At 47.6% G+C, this 17,904-nt stretch overlaps 1 protein-coding gene and 2 non-coding genes across 4 annotated transcripts in view; 2 read left to right on the top strand and 1 right to left on the bottom strand.

Moving 5' to 3' along the window:
- Positions 1-17,904, bottom strand: part of LOC135817699 (piezo-type mechanosensitive ion channel component 1-like) — a 58,010-nt gene that overhangs the window by 15,017 nt on the left and 25,089 nt on the right. The window contains exons 18-34 of one of the 2 annotated variants that reach the window (XM_065330930.1): positions 17,473-17,568; positions 17,081-17,137; positions 16,217-16,546; positions 15,756-15,960; positions 15,225-15,332; positions 13,712-13,922; positions 13,473-13,494; positions 12,662-12,915; positions 11,983-12,102; positions 11,136-11,193; positions 10,353-10,482; positions 7,809-7,941; positions 6,975-7,064; positions 3,521-3,573; positions 3,030-3,266; positions 1,878-2,032; positions 1,227-1,332 (exon numbers count right to left, since the gene is read on the bottom strand). In XM_065330930.1, coding sequence (XP_065187002.1) covers positions 1,227-1,332; positions 1,878-2,032; positions 3,030-3,266; positions 3,521-3,573; positions 6,975-7,064; positions 7,809-7,941; positions 10,353-10,482; positions 11,136-11,193; positions 11,983-12,102; positions 12,662-12,915; positions 13,473-13,494; positions 13,712-13,922; positions 15,225-15,332; positions 15,756-15,960; positions 16,217-16,546; positions 17,081-17,137; positions 17,473-17,568 — 2,365 coding nt within the window. The remainder of the gene's footprint in view (positions 1-1,226; positions 1,333-1,877; positions 2,033-3,029; positions 3,267-3,520; positions 3,574-6,974; positions 7,065-7,808; positions 7,942-10,352; positions 10,483-11,135; positions 11,194-11,982; positions 12,103-12,661; positions 12,916-13,472; positions 13,495-13,711; positions 13,923-15,224; positions 15,333-15,755; positions 15,961-16,216; positions 16,547-17,080; positions 17,138-17,472; positions 17,569-17,904) is intronic. The other variant, XM_065330931.1, reaches the window with a different exon arrangement.
- Positions 3,830-3,901, top strand: Trnam-cau (transfer RNA methionine (anticodon CAU)). The gene has a single exon. It is a non-coding gene; the product is annotated as a tRNA-Met (tRNA).
- Trnam-cau (transfer RNA methionine (anticodon CAU)) lies at positions 5,666-5,737 on the top strand. Its single transcript has one exon. It is a non-coding gene; the product is annotated as a tRNA-Met (tRNA).

The following is a 17,904-nucleotide window of genomic DNA, read 5'->3' as shown; positions in this document are numbered from 1 at the left end:
CTGCATGAAGTTAGTTTCCAGCCAGACCTAGCCATGTACTGCATGGAGTTAGTTTCCAGCCAGACCTAGCCATGTACTGCATGAAGTTAGTTTCCAGCCAGACGTAGCCATGTACTGCATGAAGTTAGTTTCCAGCCAGACGTAGCCATGTACTGCATGAAGTTAGTTTCCCGCCAGACGTAGCCATGTACTGCATGAAGTTAGTTTCCAGCCAGACGTAGCCATGTACTGCATGAAGTTAGTTTCCAGCCAGACGTAGCCATGTACTGCATGAAGTTAGTTTCCAGCCAGACGTAGCCATGTACTGCATGGAGTTAGTTTCCAGCCAGACCTAGCCATGTACTGCATGAAGTTAGTTTCCAGCCAGACGTAGCCATGTACTGCATGAAGTTAGTTTCCAGCCAGACCTAGCCATGTACTGCATGGAGTTAGTTTCCAGCCAGACCTAGCCATGTACTGCATGAAGTTAGTTTCCAGCCAGACGTAGCCATGTACTGCATGAAGTTAGTTTCCAGCCAGACGTAGCCATGTACTGCATGAAGTTAGTTTCCCGCCAGACGTAGCCATGTACTGCATGAAGTTAGTTTCCAGCCAGACGTAGCCATGTACTGCATGAAGTTAGTTTCCAGCCAGACGTAGCCATGTACTGCATGAAGTTAGTTTCCAGCCAGACGTAGCCATGTACTGCATGGAGTTAGTTTCCAGCCAGACCTAGCCATGTACTGCATGAAGTTAGTTTCCAGCCAGACGTAGCCATGTACTGCATGAAGTTAGTTTCCAGCCAGACGTAGCCATGTACTGCATGAAGTTAGTTTCCAGCCAGACGTAGCCATGTACTGCATGAAGTTAGTTTCCAGCCAGACGTAGCCATGTACTGCATGGAGTTAGTTTCCAGCCAGACCTAGCCATGTACTGCATGAAGTTAGTTTCCAGCCAGACGTAGCCATGTACTGCATGAAGTTAGTTTCCAGCCAGACGTAGCCATGTACTGCATGAAGTTAGTTTCCAGCCAGACCTAGCCATGTACTGCATGGAGTTAGTTTCCAGCCAGACGTAGCCATGTACTGCATGGAGTTAGTTTCCAGCCAGACGTAGCCATGTACTGCATGAAGTTAGTTTCCAGCCAGACCTAGCCATGTACTGCATGGAGTTAGTTTCCAGCCAGACGTAGCCATGTACTGCATGAAGTTAGTTTCCAGCTACACTGTACTATATGTAGTACGTACCTTGGGCTTTCTGTTGTTTGATCTTCTCTTTGTGCATCAAGCGGCGCAGGCGAGTTTCCACATACAGGTAGTCAAAGGATACCTCGTCCAGCCAGCGAATGATTGTCTGCACAAGTTTGACACACACGCACGCACACACGCACGCACACAAACACATGCTATCTGCACACAAACGTGTACTTGGCAGTACTGGTACTGGTACTGGTATGCCAGTGGACAGTCTGTGTACGAGTGTATAGGTATGAATCCTACAGGTGAAAAGAGAGCATGCAGAGAGCATACTAAGACACTGGGTACTTACAGGCAAGTCTGAGCAGTCAAAATACTTCATACATACACACACACACACACACACACGCATGCCCGCCCACGCCCGCCCGCCCGCGCACGCACGCACACACGCACACACACACACACGGTACTCGCCACAACCTTCCACAAGCGCTTACATACAAAGCTGAACCAAAGCTGAAGGGTAAACAAACCTGCCTGCAATGGCACCAAAGTACATGCAAAACTTGCTTTCCCACACAAACCGGATCAGGATATATTTCCCGAATCTCATGCATGGTAATTATAGAATTCTATCTTGAACACAAATCCTGCAATACCAGCAAAGCGGGTTGTGCAATGCCCTATAGATCAACTTACTGCATCAAAGAATTCATCGACGGCTTTTTTGATCTTGCGCGGCACACTCATGCGCTGCACATAGCTATCAAAGGCATCCTCGCTCATGGGCTCATCGTCATCCTCCTGCTCCTCATCAACATCGTCAGCATGTTCACCATCTGTCTCATCTGTCTCTGTTCACAACAATCAACAACGTCACCGTAATCAGCCGGTGCTGGGTCTCCTCTCCAAGCACACAGCAACAGGCTGTAACTGGTCAGTGTTATAATCTCTCCAAGCACACAGCAACAGGCTGTAACTGGTCAGTGTTATAATCTCTCCAAGCACACAGTAACAGGCTGTAACTGGTCAGTGTTATAATCTCTCCAAGCACACAGTAACAGGCTGTAACTGGTCAGTGTTATAATCTCTTCAAGCACACAGCAACAGGCTGTAACTGGTCAGTGTTATAATCTCTCCAAGCACACAGTAACAGGCTGTAACTGGTCAGTGTTATAATCTCTCCAAGCACACAGTAACAGGCTGTAACTGGTCAGTGTTATAATCTCTCCAAGCACACAGTAACAGGCTGTAACTGGTCAGTGTTATAATCTCTTCAAGCACACAGCAACAGGATTCACATTCACGGTACATGTCCAAAACTCTTACTCTCCACCAACAAGAATCAGCTGCCTTCATACGGCAACGCACGCACACTTAACCCGATATGTGGGAATGCGGTTACTATACTGACTGGTAACTGGTAAGTATGTGTGTTGTCCGTCTCATACAGCACATAGCAGTCGGTAATAATGTTAGAGACACACGCCAAAGTATAATGTTTGTGAGTGGCTGTGCATGATAGCACTTGCAAAGGTCTTTTCATGGCAAGGACTGCAACAAAACACTTAGGAAGATGGTCGGCCTTCTACAACATGGCAAACACATACATAAATGATACCAGATATTCAGAGCAGTGGCATGGTGGTTGCAACAGTTGCAGCGTGTGTGTGAGGGGGGTGGGGGGTGGGGGTGCGTGCGTGCGTGCGTGTGTGTGTGTGTGTGTGTGTATGTGTGTGTGTGTGTGCGCGCGCGCGCGTGCGTGCGTGTGTGCGTGCATGCGTGTGTGTGTGTGTGTGCGCGCGTGTGTGTGCATGGTACAGTGACTACAAAATACGACATAGTATGTACCTTCTGTACCGAGAACAGCGGGATACATGATCATTTCCTCTTCACCACCACCATCAATCTCACTGCCACCCACTGGTGCAGCAAAGGATAGAGCTGGTGCTACACCACCGCCACTGCGTAGCTTGCCAAGCTGGTGTGTGGTCGACGATGCAATGCCTCGGCTCGACGACTCGGCGGTCTTCTCGGGACTTTCAGACTTGACCCGGCTGGGCTGCTGCCAATGATCCGGTATGAATGCTGCGCAGAACAGACACAGTACATCGAGACACCATAGGAGATGCAACAGGGCGTCAATGTGCAACGAAATGAAGAGCGGAACAAGACCAATATCTGGCAACATGGCTGAATGTAAAGCAGCTGAGCATCCAAAATGACCTGGTGCATCAAACAAAGCCGGATACAGAAAGCATCGCAGTCAAGCTGCACAAATGAAGCATCTAAATACCTGACTTGCACAATCTAAGTTCTGAACAGAGCAGAATGCTACCTACTGCCTTCATAAAGAATTTGAAATTCATCAGGGTGATCCTCCAGATACTTGACACTGAAAGAGACAAACAGGACAAGTGCAGCAAACGACACAGCAGCCAGATTGGTGAGGTGGTCAGAAAGCAACGTTGAACCGTATCACCTCAATGACACGGTGATTTGGCCTCGCACCCAACACTACGACGGGTTCTTCTATGGCTCATAATGACCATAAAAAAAAACAACAAAAACATCGCCCTGGGAGTGGTTTTATGCAGCATAGATGCCGAGTTACACTCTTGTTCATGCACTCTTGGTGATAGTGTGTGGGAAGCAGAGTGGCGCAGCGGAAGCGTGCTGGGCCCATAACCCAGAGGTCGATGGATCGAAACCATCCTCTGCTAACTTTTTTTCTTCATTTTTTTCTTTTTAGCACACTTTCACAGCGATTCAACCTGCAGTGAAAGAGTATCTCTTTGTCGTTGTTACTATAATCGAGTGGCACATTCGAACTACAATTCTACGAGTGCTAGTTTGAAATTACGTTATGATTTTGAGCAATTGTTACGTTGTACAGCAAGTACGAACATTTAATATTTACATACTCACCGGTTTTCGTTTCGGAGTCCCGCGCTGTGACTCAGCTAATTTATATTTCGTTTGCCTTGTATTGTCTGACTAGGGGCGCTGTCACCCCGTCGGGTGCGAGCACCCTTGGACAGAAGCACTTCACTGAACGACAAGTGTTCCTTTTCGCTTTCCTCTTCTAGTAATTCTGCTTCTGTTGCACAGTTTGAATGTGTGCTTTTTTCGTACTCTGCTCTCGATCGAACCACGCGCGGATCGATCTCCATAATTTATCTTCCGTTGCCATGACTGGCATGAGTACGCATTGTGTACTTACTCGCTGCTTGGCACGCTTGCAGCGCATCTTTCTTCTGTTTCAACCCAGTGCCTGCGTGCACGGTACGGGATTTGCGATGCCACATCAGCGTTGGTGTGTCGTTGTGCTTCGTTGTTGTTTTGTTCTTGGCTGAGTAGGGGTCGTTAAAAACTGAGAAAGAACGGGTCGTTGACAAGGCGTGGTTTCGATGTGCATGCCCTCCTGTCAACTCCAAACCATTGGTAGCAGAGGATGGTTGTCACGGAGCCATCATGGATGTAAAACTGGAAGACCTCGCACGGAAAAAGCGAGAGCTGAAAACGGATTTCACGAATACCAGGAGAAATTTGACAGTGGAGTCAACAAATGAGGTGCCGAACCAGGAGGACGTAAAGGCATGGAGAAGCGACTTGACAATAGCGTACCAGGAGACCAAGAAGGTCATCATGGAGTACATGGAAGCGGTGGTGGACACTGACTCTAGGAGACATGCTGGTCTCCAGAAGCAGTACAAGCAGCTGGAAGGCCAGTATTCAGATGCCATGGAATTGGCCAGGAGTGTGCTCATCAGGAGCAGCAGAGCGAGTCTGGCAGCGTCGACCAGGCAGACTCCCAGTCCCAAGCAATCGCCGCTGAGAGGGGCAACGCCGTCGCTGGCGTCAGTGCGCGAGGAGACGAGAGAAATTCGAGATCTGCGTGCGGCGCTCCAAGATGCACCGTTTCTTGGTCGCCAGGACGACACGCCTGTTATGTTGCCCAGGGCTGCAGATGATGGAGAACGGGTAAAAGTAGAGCCGGGCAGTCGTTTCGTAATGATCAGTGGTCAGCGTGTGGGAGAACCTGCCGAACCCTTCCCGACCGTTGCCATGGCGACCACGCCAGGAGATAAAGCGGTGCATGCATTGCTGTTGATCAGATCCGTTTGCGGTGGCACGTGTGCTGACACGGTTGCCTTTCCGTAATTTTCATCATCTGCGGGGAATTCTAATTTCAAGATGGAGTTCCCTTCCCGAGGCTGCCTGCATGATTTTACTTGAAACAAAGGGTGGATTTCAGCAAAGGTTTAGAATTCCGCTAGTTTTCATGCATCTATGATTTTTAAATGCACAGAAGCACAGACTTGAAACACAATTCACATACATGCATCTATGTTTGCTAACTTCCAGTGATGTAAGCATCTGCTTTTATACGCGACATTACGGTACTGGTAAGCACACTGGACTATCAAACAAGATGATGCAAGCCATCATCTCATATCGGACATTGAGAGCAAGATAGTATGGTCAGCAGAGTGGCGCAGCGGAAGCGTGCTGGGCCCATAACCCAGAGGTCGATGGATCGAAACCATCCTCTGCTAAAAATCTTTTTTCTTTCTTTTTTTCTTTTACACACACGTGGTGGACATGGAGTCACTACAGTCCATTTCAAAACTATAGACGCGTAGGGTTTTTGAAATATTTCAAATTTGGCTGGACCTTTTTGAGAATAGTTTTCGGAATATTGCTCAGGATCGCTCCACAATTACTCTCATTATAGTTTCTAAACGATTGGATAACAGACGCCCAATTTGGAAAAATTGATGCACAAAGTGATCACAGATTTTATGTGGTATAGATGCTGGCATAACGGTTTTTGCCTAGGTACGCGTCTATAGTTTTGAAATGGACTGTAGGGAGGTTTAGTCCCACGTAATCCGTGGGTACTTTACGTGTGTGTACCACGTGATACTCAGTGACCCACGTACACATGTTTTCTGATTCACGACATACCGTGTATGGAGGCTCACCCACGTTCCGCCAGAACGTGTGTGAAAATCAGAATGGAGCGCATTGTGCGAGCTGTGAGGGTGCTCAGCTGAAGAAGTTTCCGAAGCACGAAATCAAAATATTGGATGAGCTTCTTTGGCCCGGGTAGCTTCGTCTTTGATCAGGTTTGGGCCTTTCGCTTTATGCTTTTGTTTGTTCCGTGTGACTAAACACAACATTGCAACGTGGGTGCCCTTCATCCACTTTACGTGGATCAACCACGTACGCGTTTCCGTTACGTGGGAACGAAACCTCCCTACTGTATCGGAAGTGACCAGGCAACACGATAAGAAGGTTAGTATTTACTATTCCCAAAGCTATGCCCGCCAAAGACATAGAGTAGATGAATACCAAGACTGTGCAGCTTCTGACTTTTCTGCATGGGCATCTGTCACGGCACACTTCCTGGATTACATCATACATGGTGCAATATGCGGCGGGAACTGGGAAGTGGCGCAGTGTGTACAACTGAGCTGCAGTTGTGCAGCAGGAGACCAGCTTGAATCCTGCTTGTAACGTTTCGCACGGCATCACTAATATGATGTAGGAATTTCGCCGTGATAGCAACACGTTCGAGCTGCACACCCTGGGTTTCATGCACTCCTGCATGGTTCATACACATATAATATATGGTCACGTGATATATTATACCACGTGACCAAAAGAATTACGATAATATCTGGGGCAGTGGGGGCGGCCAAGAGTGTAGGCATAGTGATTTAGTGAGGGCCCTAAGCGCAAGCCTTCTTGCTATCATACGGTTTAGTGACATGTCTGAAATGTACGTACTGCTTTTTGATGTCCGTTTCCATTTCGCTCTCGTATCTCTTCTGAGCGTTGAGCCTCTGTGCTAACAGCGTCCGCATGAGGCCAACACCACTGTGACAGTACAGGACAGCATCAACATAGGCACACATCAACATGGCACACATCAACATCACTGAGGCACACATCAACATAGGCACACATCAACATGGCACACATCAACATCACTGAGGCACACATCAACATGGCACACATCAACATAGGCACACATCAACATAGGCACACATCAACATAGGCACACATCAACATCACTGAGGCACACATCAACATCACTGAGGCACACATCAACATAGGCACACATCAACATCACTGAGGCACACATCAACATAGGCACACATCAACATAGGCACACATCAACATCACTGAGGCACACATCAACATCACTGAGGCACACATCAACATAGGCACACATCAACATCACTGAGGCACACATCAACATCACTGAGGCACACATCAACATAGGCACACATCAATGCACATATAATGTATATGCGTCAGCATAGAAACAAGCTTATAGCCAAGCATTTCGGCCGTACATCATCATCAGCCTTTTCGTGTTGACATCGCCAAGCAAGCTTGGCTAGTCTTCGCTTAGGCCAAATGGAATGAAGAATGAGGCAGTACAATACTGTTAAAGGAAGGTCAATCATGCCACTGATAACCATCCAACATGCACACACACATTGACATGTCCATGGCAAACAAATGCAACGAGCAAGGGAAAGCCACATCATTCAAAGCTAGCAGATCATCCAGGAGGATAGATGGACAGCGTGGGTGCGGGGCGGGGCGGCTTACTTGTCGGCAAACTTGGCAAACAGGTTCAAGTGGTTCTGTACGTGCACAAAGTGTGGGCTGTTGAAGATACGGATCTGAAAGAGCAAGAACGCCAAGCTGACAACGTCCAGTGTCAAGCCAACAGCATCACCATCTGCGCACACATAGCCACAGACATGTACACACGCACATGCATCACAAAACCAGCTACTGTAAATCTACAAATTTTCAGCGCGTATAAATTTCGGCCTCCCGGGGCTAAAACCCATTTCGGGCGCATTAAAATTTCAGCCTGTACTGCTGCTGCCTGTAACACTGTTCCACTCTTTTCTTGCACGTTCTGTATCCGCACGTTGCTACCCTTTTCCACGAGTCGTTCGTGGGTCGCTTTTGAGTTGTGTGTATGGTAAAACCCGTTTATCTCACTTAACCCGTATGCCTGTCTGCTGTGCACTGTGATTGGCCGCTTGTAATAATGTTCTAGAATGTTCTAGAGTGTTGCAGAATGTTCCAGAATGGTCTAGAATGTTCCAGAATGTTCTAGAATGTTCCAGAATGGTCCAGAATGTTCCAGGATTATATCACCAATGTAGTTATTTAGTCGGCAACCGGTTTTTGCTAGATGCTAATTGGTTAATGACTGTGATCTGCGACGGACGCGTGCGATGCGAACTCGCGAAATACCATTCACTAGGGATCTCAGCGCGTGCAGTGCGCATGGTGTTTGCGCATACATTGCGTCATCGAGTTTTGAGTGCAGCTCGCGGACACAGCAGAAAAATGGCGACGGTCGATTTTCGACACTAGGGGACGCGGTGGACACTAGCGGAATCGTCATCTTCATCGTCGTTCGAACATACTTTGTAATTCCCGCCGAAGGACAGCGTGGCCAAGGCGTTATTGCCCCGGTTGATTTTCCTATAATTTTCCATGCGGCAAGAACCCACTTCAGAGAGGATTCAGTCAAAAATTCAGACGTTTTCTCCGGTTAGATTGTCCTAACTTCGATTTTCAGTGCATCAGCCATCGCGAACATCGCCGCCATTATCACTCGGAGAGAAGACATCGCGCTCAGTAGAAGAGGTGTTCACGCTGCGTCCAAGAGTGAAAGATTGTGCTCTTTGACCCTCCATAGTTCCTCTGAGAGAGTGTCTGGGAGATTGGTAGCTTGGAGATGGCCGTAGAACGTGCTTTCCTGGACGCAATATTCAGCCATTTCTACTGTCTTCTTCAACTTGATTTATTTCGAAAAAATGTTCTTTTCCACGATTTCTGCACTGGACGCGTTTGGGATCGAAAATCTCACCTGCGCAGACTGGCTGCGCAGTTCACGCGCTGAGATCCCTACATTCACAGAAGAAGTCAGTGATGCGACAACGCCTTGCTGATTTGGCGCGAAGTTCAATGCAGGTGGGTACGTCACCACGGTATTCGCGTGGTTTGGTACAACTTGTACAAATTTATAGGCAACTCCTGAACCTTTGTACAATTTTGCTGTTGAAAAGGTCAAAATTGTATGCCAAATCGCTTGTCGCATCGCAAAAGTTGAGCCAAGCTCAACTTCTGCGATGGCCCAATTGCGGCAGTTGCGTGGGGTGTGAGATGGCTGCGATTTGGGGATTTCCCGGTTTCGCGGCTGTCGTATCGCGTGTCGCATCGCAAAAAAGCTTCTGTGAATCCCGCTTTACCCAGCTGCACTGGAATGGCCGTGACACGGGAAATTGGCTGGGGAAATGACAGGATGCTACGCTGGCATCGTCTTCCGAACAAGGATTACGAGCTACATTGGAATGGTTGTGACATGGGAAATTGGCTGGGGAAAAGGCAGGATGCTATGCTGGCATCCTCTTCCCTGAAAGTTACTCGAAAGCAGGTTGCCTTCTTATCAATGTCCTAGGAACACCTTTACCCTATGAATACTACTTCCAAGGCAATTGAGGATACTTCGAACACTGTCCTCCCAATGCCACCTGCGATGGGTATTGGAAAGAAACTGCAACATATAAGAGAATACTACATGTACATGACAAACAGCCGTTTTACAACATCCCAGAATGCAAGAAGCCGAAACACGATGAGCGTGGAGGAGTAAGGTTTGTGCTTGGCTCGGTGGAAAGCCGGTTTGTCGAAGCAGCCCAAGCATACCAAAGCGCTGGATAGCAGCTTGCGAACGAGGCTTGCTCAAAGGTAGTGTTCAGTGACACAGCAAGCAAGTGGCTGGGTTCGCTTACTTCTACGTGGAGTGGCGAACATTCTCTCGCACAGTCCCATACTTCTCAACCATCCGGTGCTCCTGTAGTTAACCACGTTAAGGATGGCTCAAGTGGTGGATTTCTATGTATCCCTAGCGACTTTCAACGCATAGTTAATCGTAAGGACAACAGGGTCCATGTAGAAGAGTTGGCCCAATAACTGATTGCTTCCCGCACACGCCTTCCCTTCAAGGACAAAGTTTCTGGCTGCATGAGGTCCATTACAGAACGTTGCATATCAAGAGAAGAATCAAATCTGCACAGCCGCCAGAGGTACAGTATACAGTATAGGCTAGAGAAATCACATTCTTACCCTGTGTCTGAGTACCCTCCAGTGGCTTCAAGCACACCAGTGATAGAAGCCTTGCAAAAATGCACAGTCCACTTTTGTTCTCCTTGATGCAGTTCAGCCCACCATCACCAAAGTCCACACATGCCCATATCTGCAGTCAGTTCAGAGAGAACACCACACCACACAAAGCCACACACACACACACGAACCTGACATCGGACCTTACACATCTTCATTGACTGTTGTACACATGTGTGCGTGCGTGCGTGTGTGTGTGTGTGTGTGTATGTGTGTGTGTGTGTGTGTGTGTGTGTGTGTGTATGTGTGTGTGTGTGTGTGTGTGTGTGTGTGTGTGTGTGCGTGTGTGTGCGTATGTGTGTGTGTGTGCGTGTGTGTGCGTATGTGTGTGTGTGTGTGTGTGTGTGTGTGTGTGTGTGTGCGTGTGTGTGTGTGTGTGTGTGTACGTGTGTGTATGTATGTATGTATGTATGTATGCATGTGTGTACATGTGTGTGTACGTATATGTCTGTGTACGTGTGTGTATAGAGAAGTAATTGCGCAGTGAGTTTATAGGATTGGCAAGGAGTTAAAAAAGAGAACTTATGGCACGCGATACACAAAACGTAAATACATGTCCCGATCCAACCAGATATGTTGCAGCAGCCAGGGGTTTAACACACACACACACACACACACACACACACACACACACACACACACACACACACACACACACACACACACACACACACACACACAGGTTTCGGACGTGTGTGGATGAATCAGACGGCAGCATCAACGTACCTGAAGAGCTGTCTTGACTAGGATCACAAAATAAGTGTACCACAGCAGAATTTTCCACCTGAGCACACAACACAGCAGTAAAGTACCATTGCACCTTGGATGGAGCAAACAGTTTCTGCATTTTACTTGCCCACCTATGCTGCACTTGGTAGCTTTGTAATTGGACAAATGCACTGGATGAACGAGACAACAGATTCCTTACCATACACAGGGATCATAGTAGAGAGTTTGGCCGTGCATTGCACATCACAGGATGTGTAGGAACAACTTTGAAAATGTCGACGCCGATGCATGGAAAAGGCACGTGGATATTTGGTTGAAAATTGACGACTTTTAAGTGCTCCCTACGCCCAAAGCTAGCAAAGCTGCTGGCCCAGTATGGTGCACAAGTGCATTGCGGAATACATGTATCACCAGTATGGTGCACAAGTTGCATTGTGGAATACATGTATCACTGCAGTAGACACATACAGTACAGTGTCGGGTGCCGAAGAACGGGGGGGGGGGGGGGGGGGGGGGGGGGGGTCAGCCTCCTAGCCTAGGGCGTTCTTATTTTCATGTACTACAGTCTATGCACAGTTGCTTGGTGAAATCCTAGCCTGTTTGTTCTTCGGCGCCCGACAGTACTGTAGTCCCTTGCAGGTGACACAGTTTATTAAAATATCAAATTGTGTTCATGTAGCTCTGTGACAATTTTCATATCTTGGGACCCGCAGACACAGCGAGTACTAAAATCGACGCAAGATTAAAAAAATTCTGATCTCCTATCACAAGGTCATGGTAATTGTTATCAACGGGCCTCTCATACACAGTGCAAATAAATGTTTTTTCCTCGACTGAATATTACCTCCGAACGAAGGACGGCTTCTTTCGTTTTGTCTCTGTTGCTCCACTGTCCTTTGTCGTGTTCTGAGCTTGATCAGATGAGTGCATGGTGTCTGCACCATCAACTTGAGCTTGACCACCACTGAGCACAGAAAAACACAAAAAGAATGTCAAGCAATTCGAACAAGACACACAAGCTGCCTGCTGCACTACATACATGATATCACCGTGGGCAGATTGCTAATTCCAAGCAAAGAGCTTAGGGGAAGAGAGGGGGGGGGGGGGGCATGACTAGTTTCGTTGGAAAATCGCACAAGTCTCCAGGCAGAGACAGATGGCCACGCTGAATCAATGAACCACAAACACCTAATGAAGGCATGCTGTGTCACGCTGCATATATCTATTGATTGTTCCTTACACCCACACTGACTTGTAGGATCCTTTTCCCCCTATGAAAGACCACAGTAAACCTCTAACTCGGGTACCGGGCACCTTTCTGACTAGAGTCACAAAATCGGCTTTTCAATGAAAAACAGCCAAGACAGGCCCCAAAAAGATTGGATTAAAAAACTAAAGGGGTCTACTTACATGCCATAAGTATGTTTGTTCTGCATTACGGAAAATTCCTACTGACGTGCACTACCCTGTGACGTGGTCCCAACCTGCCTGGATAAGGGGAGTGCTACTGCATTACCCCTTACCTGGCTGGCAGCTCCGTGCGTGACCCAGTTCTCTTTCTGGATTGTCTATGCTTATCTCCCTTTCGTGACGCCTTTCGTCGTTTCTCTTCATCACTGGGCTGGTCGGGCTTAGGATCATGCAGTTGGTCAGTGCCCATCCATAGGAAGACGAAGGCAAACAGGAGGTAGCCCAGACAGAGGATGCTGTTTCTGGCTGCTCCAGCGAAAAAGACGATGACGAGGGTTATCCAGAAAAAGTGCTGAAAGATAAGATTCTACAGCACACACAGACAAAGACAGCGGAAGCAGGAGCAGCATGTTAAAACATGTACGCTGTGATATTACAGGTAACTAGACAGGGGGCAAAAACACACACACAAAGAAATCAGTGAGTCTCCACATGTAACCAAATAATAGAAGTATGTTGCACGCTGCAGCAATGCAGCAACAAACAATGCTCTACACACACACACACACACACACACACACACACACACACACACACACACACACACACACACACACACACACACACACACACACACACACACACATGCACGCGCACGCGCACACACACACACACACACACACACACACACACACACACACATGCACGCATACACGCGCACGCACACACACACGCTTGACGTCAATGGGTGGGTAGTAGTAGGTGGTAGTCATATACATGTATTTCATAGACACCAATAGTACAAACACCAAGTTAAACATGCACTATAGCAGAACAACAGCAGCCAATTATTGAAATGTGATCAGTATCTAAGGCTAAGACTAAGCATGCACAATATCAACAGGACGTGGAAGTGAACACTACCTTTGTGTAATCCAGCCAGGAACTGCCAGGAAGCAAAAACAACACAGTACAACCACCACACACGCATACACACAGACACACAGACACACACATGCACACAGACACACATGCACACAGACACACCGACACACATAGCAACAGACACACACAGTTAGCTCAACCTCTCTATCTAAGCCAGCAGAAAGAGCACGACTGCACCCAGCATAGAAAACGCATGATTTCACCGCAAACAGACATACTTGAGAGCTGTGAAGTCGGGTACACCAGGCTCAGTGGGATTGCTGGTCTGAGTCGGTTGACCATCACCATCCACAGTGGCACATCGTTCAGCATCAAAGTTAGCGTATTTCTTGTTGGCTCGGTTGGTGGCTGCAGACTGCTTGACACGGCGGGCAATAGCCCGGTAATGATGCCACTGTGTGCTGAGGCAGAGCAGCAGGAAGAAATCCGCTGCAAAACGCGACAAGAACACAGACTTTAGCAGAACAATCAACAAAAAATGATCTGGCACACATAAAAATTGTGTGATAAGATTGGCTTTATCACTGCATTATAGTGAAACCTGTCTAAGCTGACCGCTCAGGGGACCTACAAAGTGTGGTCCCCACGTACAGGTGGTCTTCTTGTGGTAGATTTGGTGTCACGTGTTTGTTTCGTCTTGGTCGCTGTGGACACGCGTTATTGGTTGGTGGTGTTGTGCGCATGCACGAAACTGTGTGAGCTAGTCTTTGGTCTGTCGTCTTGTCAAGATGTAGTCGTTTTCCGTGTTCTTGGTTATTCGTCAATAAAAAGAGTGTAAAAAGGCGGTCCAGTGGTGGCGGTTGAGCTGATGCAGTGATGGAGAAGTAATGTAAGACTCACGACTACAACATTCTTATCCAGGGTCATTTGACTGGAAACGAGAGAGCTTGGAAGCTCAGGGCCCTACGCTATGTTTTTTTGCCTTGATGACCTAGACAAAAAAAGCATAGGGATGTTAAAAATTCTTTAAAAAATTCCTTTTTTTAAAGACATAACCTGGGATTCGAACCCGCACTATCGCGCCCTGCATGCATCCCCCGATACACTTCGCATACATACTAATTCTTCCAAGTTGTTTCACATTATGATCTTGCATTTGAAAGCCCTATTTGAATATGCATTGTGGCCAGCCGTCTTTGATGGTACGGTACGGTAGGGATAGGTACAGGACAGGTACGATCGAGGGTAATACGACACCGTCTCCCGTACCGTACCATCAAACACAGCTGGCCACATACAGCTGCCCGCAATATTCAAATAGGGCTTTCAAACGCAAGATCATAACGTGAAGCAACTTGGAAGAATGGGTATGAATGCGAAGTGTATGGGGGAATGCATGTAGGGCGATAGTGCGGGTTCGAATCCCAGGATATGCCTGAAAAAAAATAGGAGAATTGAAAAATTTATAACATCCCTATGATTTTTTTGCCGTCAGATACGGGATAGCGCCAGGCGTGACACAAACAAACAAACAAACAAACACACAAATACCAAATTAAAGCTGTGTGGACCCTGGCTAGCGCCAGACGTTACTGAAGTAACGTCTTCTGCATAGCTACGGGAATAACACCCCTTGGTCCTATTTGTAGTGGTCCTCTAGGACAGGTGGTCGCCTCCTTATCAGAGTAGTCGCCTTGACAGGTTATGCTGTAATTGTTAACACCCTGAACGTTCTCTCTCAGGTCAGGTACTCTCTCAGGTCAGGTACCAGTAGACTGACAGCCGCCTTACCCAGGAGAAGCCACTTGTTCTGCGGATGGTTGGGATCCGTCAAGTAGAAGTGGTGTGCGAATGAAGCGTCGTCCGCGTGCAGCCAGCGCATAGGGGACCACGGATAGCCTGTAGTGGAACAACAGTGCATTGCAGTCACACTGTACGTAGTGAGGGACAGGTAGCAGGGACATAAGAAAGCATGGACTGGCCAATAAGGACAGGTTGGGAGCACACACTTCGTACAGCTAAACACTTGCACATGGTGTTCACATCAACCCCACACTGCCATTGCACGCAGGGAACAGATTATTGTGTAGTATCGCACCCAGATGTGCCATGCAAGCATATGCATGCCTCCCCCAACACGTCAAATATAGTTCTGTACATACTGCACATGTATCGTATTAGTGGGCCCGCATGAGTCAACTTTGAATAAGATGTACCACGGATACTAAGTATTATTTTTTCCACTCCCTGAGGGGTACGTCTTATTCCAAGTTCCACTGTAATTATTCCAGTTGTCCCGAGCACAAACCACTCACACCCTACCGTTTTCTTGCACATAGCAGACACTGGGAGGAACACCGAGCACCAGCAGATACTGGACAAGCATGAGTAGTATGGTGAACAAGGCGAAGAAACCGGTGACGTGACGGCGCAACGGACTGACTAGGAAGCCAAGCATCACTCCATACACCAATGCTACACCGTCCAGACGTACAGCAACAACGATACCACACACGATGATGACCATCTGCAAAAACAAAAAATGACCACAACGACAATGGTGGCAGCGATGACAACACCACCGCCACCGCCACCGCCACCACCACCACCACCAACACCAACGACCAAAACAACACCAGCAGCAGCAATACCGCGAGAATAAATTCGTAACAATAACGTCATTGAAGCATAGCAGCAAAAACAAGCAGTATTGAATGCATGGACATCTTCCAACGTCCCTGGTGCTGCAACAGATGATTCAGAGCAGTATACCACTGACTTACCTCCTGGCCAAACAACTCGAAGAAGTTGTTTATCAGGTAACATATCGCAGAGAGCAAGTCCTGATCAGCATCGTGAGCATCCACATCAGCAAAGATGCTACCAGCTACAGGAGCAGGGTAGACCTCAAGCCGGGCTAGTAGCGCTCGCTCCTCGACCTTTGATAAGTGATCAGGCACCGTGGATCTGGTATGCAGGCTTTCGGCGGCGAGCGGTGCATCAGGGTCCACCTGCGCTTCACGCGCCTCCTGTTCTCTTTCCCTTCTTTTGGCCTCAAGATGGCAACTGATAGCCTCATTCCTATCCTCCTTGAAGTCATTTCTCACTGTTGTCTGCAATGGGAAAGACAGCACAAGTATAATGACACAAATACTCAACAAGCTAAAGCAAGCTATGTTTAGACAGAGTACCTTATGCTCAGACTACACTACTAACATTCACTAGGTTGCAAGGCTGAGGGAATGACCACCACTATTTCAGCCTGGTATCGCAGGATACAGCGTAGAGACACACGGCACAACAGATTCAAGTTATTTGTGAGACTGGACTTCTTACACGTTCTTCTGCAAGAATCTCAGGTAGACATCTGAAATGCAGCCACCACCAGTTCACAAAAAACAAGCTCCAAGAAAACTATAAGGTTTGCAGCACTTCTTTATATGTGGTCCTTGAGCTGAAAATTGTTTCTAGTCCGAATTTAGCAACATGTACAGAGAGAGCATAGAGAGGATGACCAAGTGTCACTACCCTCCCCCGCCCTCTCTCTCTCTCTCACCCTCCAAAGTAACACAATCACCTCCTGTGAGAAGTCTGCGCTTGACGTAGTGAAAGAGTTTAGCACGTTTTTTTTAAGCCAGAAGTCTTACCTGGTAGCGATGAATCCAGATGCGTAACACCACCAGTGCAAGAATCCACACATAACCCTGTTGCATGCAACACACAGTCACACATTGAAGTATTCTTGAAACTCTGTTCCTTTCACACAAAATACAAGTACTTCATGACAGACTACTAAAGCCGGTGGAAAGAGAACACTCCAGGCGTTCCCTATTTATGGACAAAAAGCATTTCGCCTGCATGAGCTGCCTCGTACCAACAGCTATGCACATACACTGGGAGCTGGTTCGGGGCGCCAGCTTTGAACTCTGAGTGAGATTTCACCTAGAGTAACCGTACAATACTTGAACAAATCAAAAAGAAAACATCACAGGGAGTAAGATGTACATAGCATACTCTTCGTCCTGTGGCTCAACCTTACCTGTATATAACCTGGAAAGTCAGATGCAGCCTTATGGAGCAGTCCAATCCAAGCAGCATCATCCTGATATGGGCCCAGCACAGCTGTGTCTGTAGACTAGGACAAGATAGGACAACAAGTGCAGGCAGCAATACTCATGAACACATGCAAGACAGTGAACACTGCAACAGTGTCACTGTGTGTGTGTATGTGTATAATGCTAATAATGCAGATTAATGGGTGCACGCGGCTGCTTCGTGCTACCACTCAAACTATGCTGCTATGATTGCTAGCGCTTTTACTGCATGCTCATGCTTTGCTGCTGGCTACAGTCACGTGCACTGTACATAACGGTATCCATGTCGGTCAAACGCCTTGGTGCATGCTCACATGGTACTCTATGCGTCGTGGCAATCTATGTGTCATTCAACGTGACACTCAACGTGGCATTCA

The sequence above is a fragment of the Sycon ciliatum genome, chromosome 5 (assembly GCF_964019385.1).
Source record: "Sycon ciliatum chromosome 5, ocSycCili1.1, whole genome shotgun sequence".
Classification (NCBI taxonomy): Eukaryota; Metazoa; Porifera; class Calcarea; order Leucosolenida; family Sycettidae; genus Sycon; species Sycon ciliatum.
This window is presented reverse-complemented; position numbering and strand designations above follow the sequence as displayed.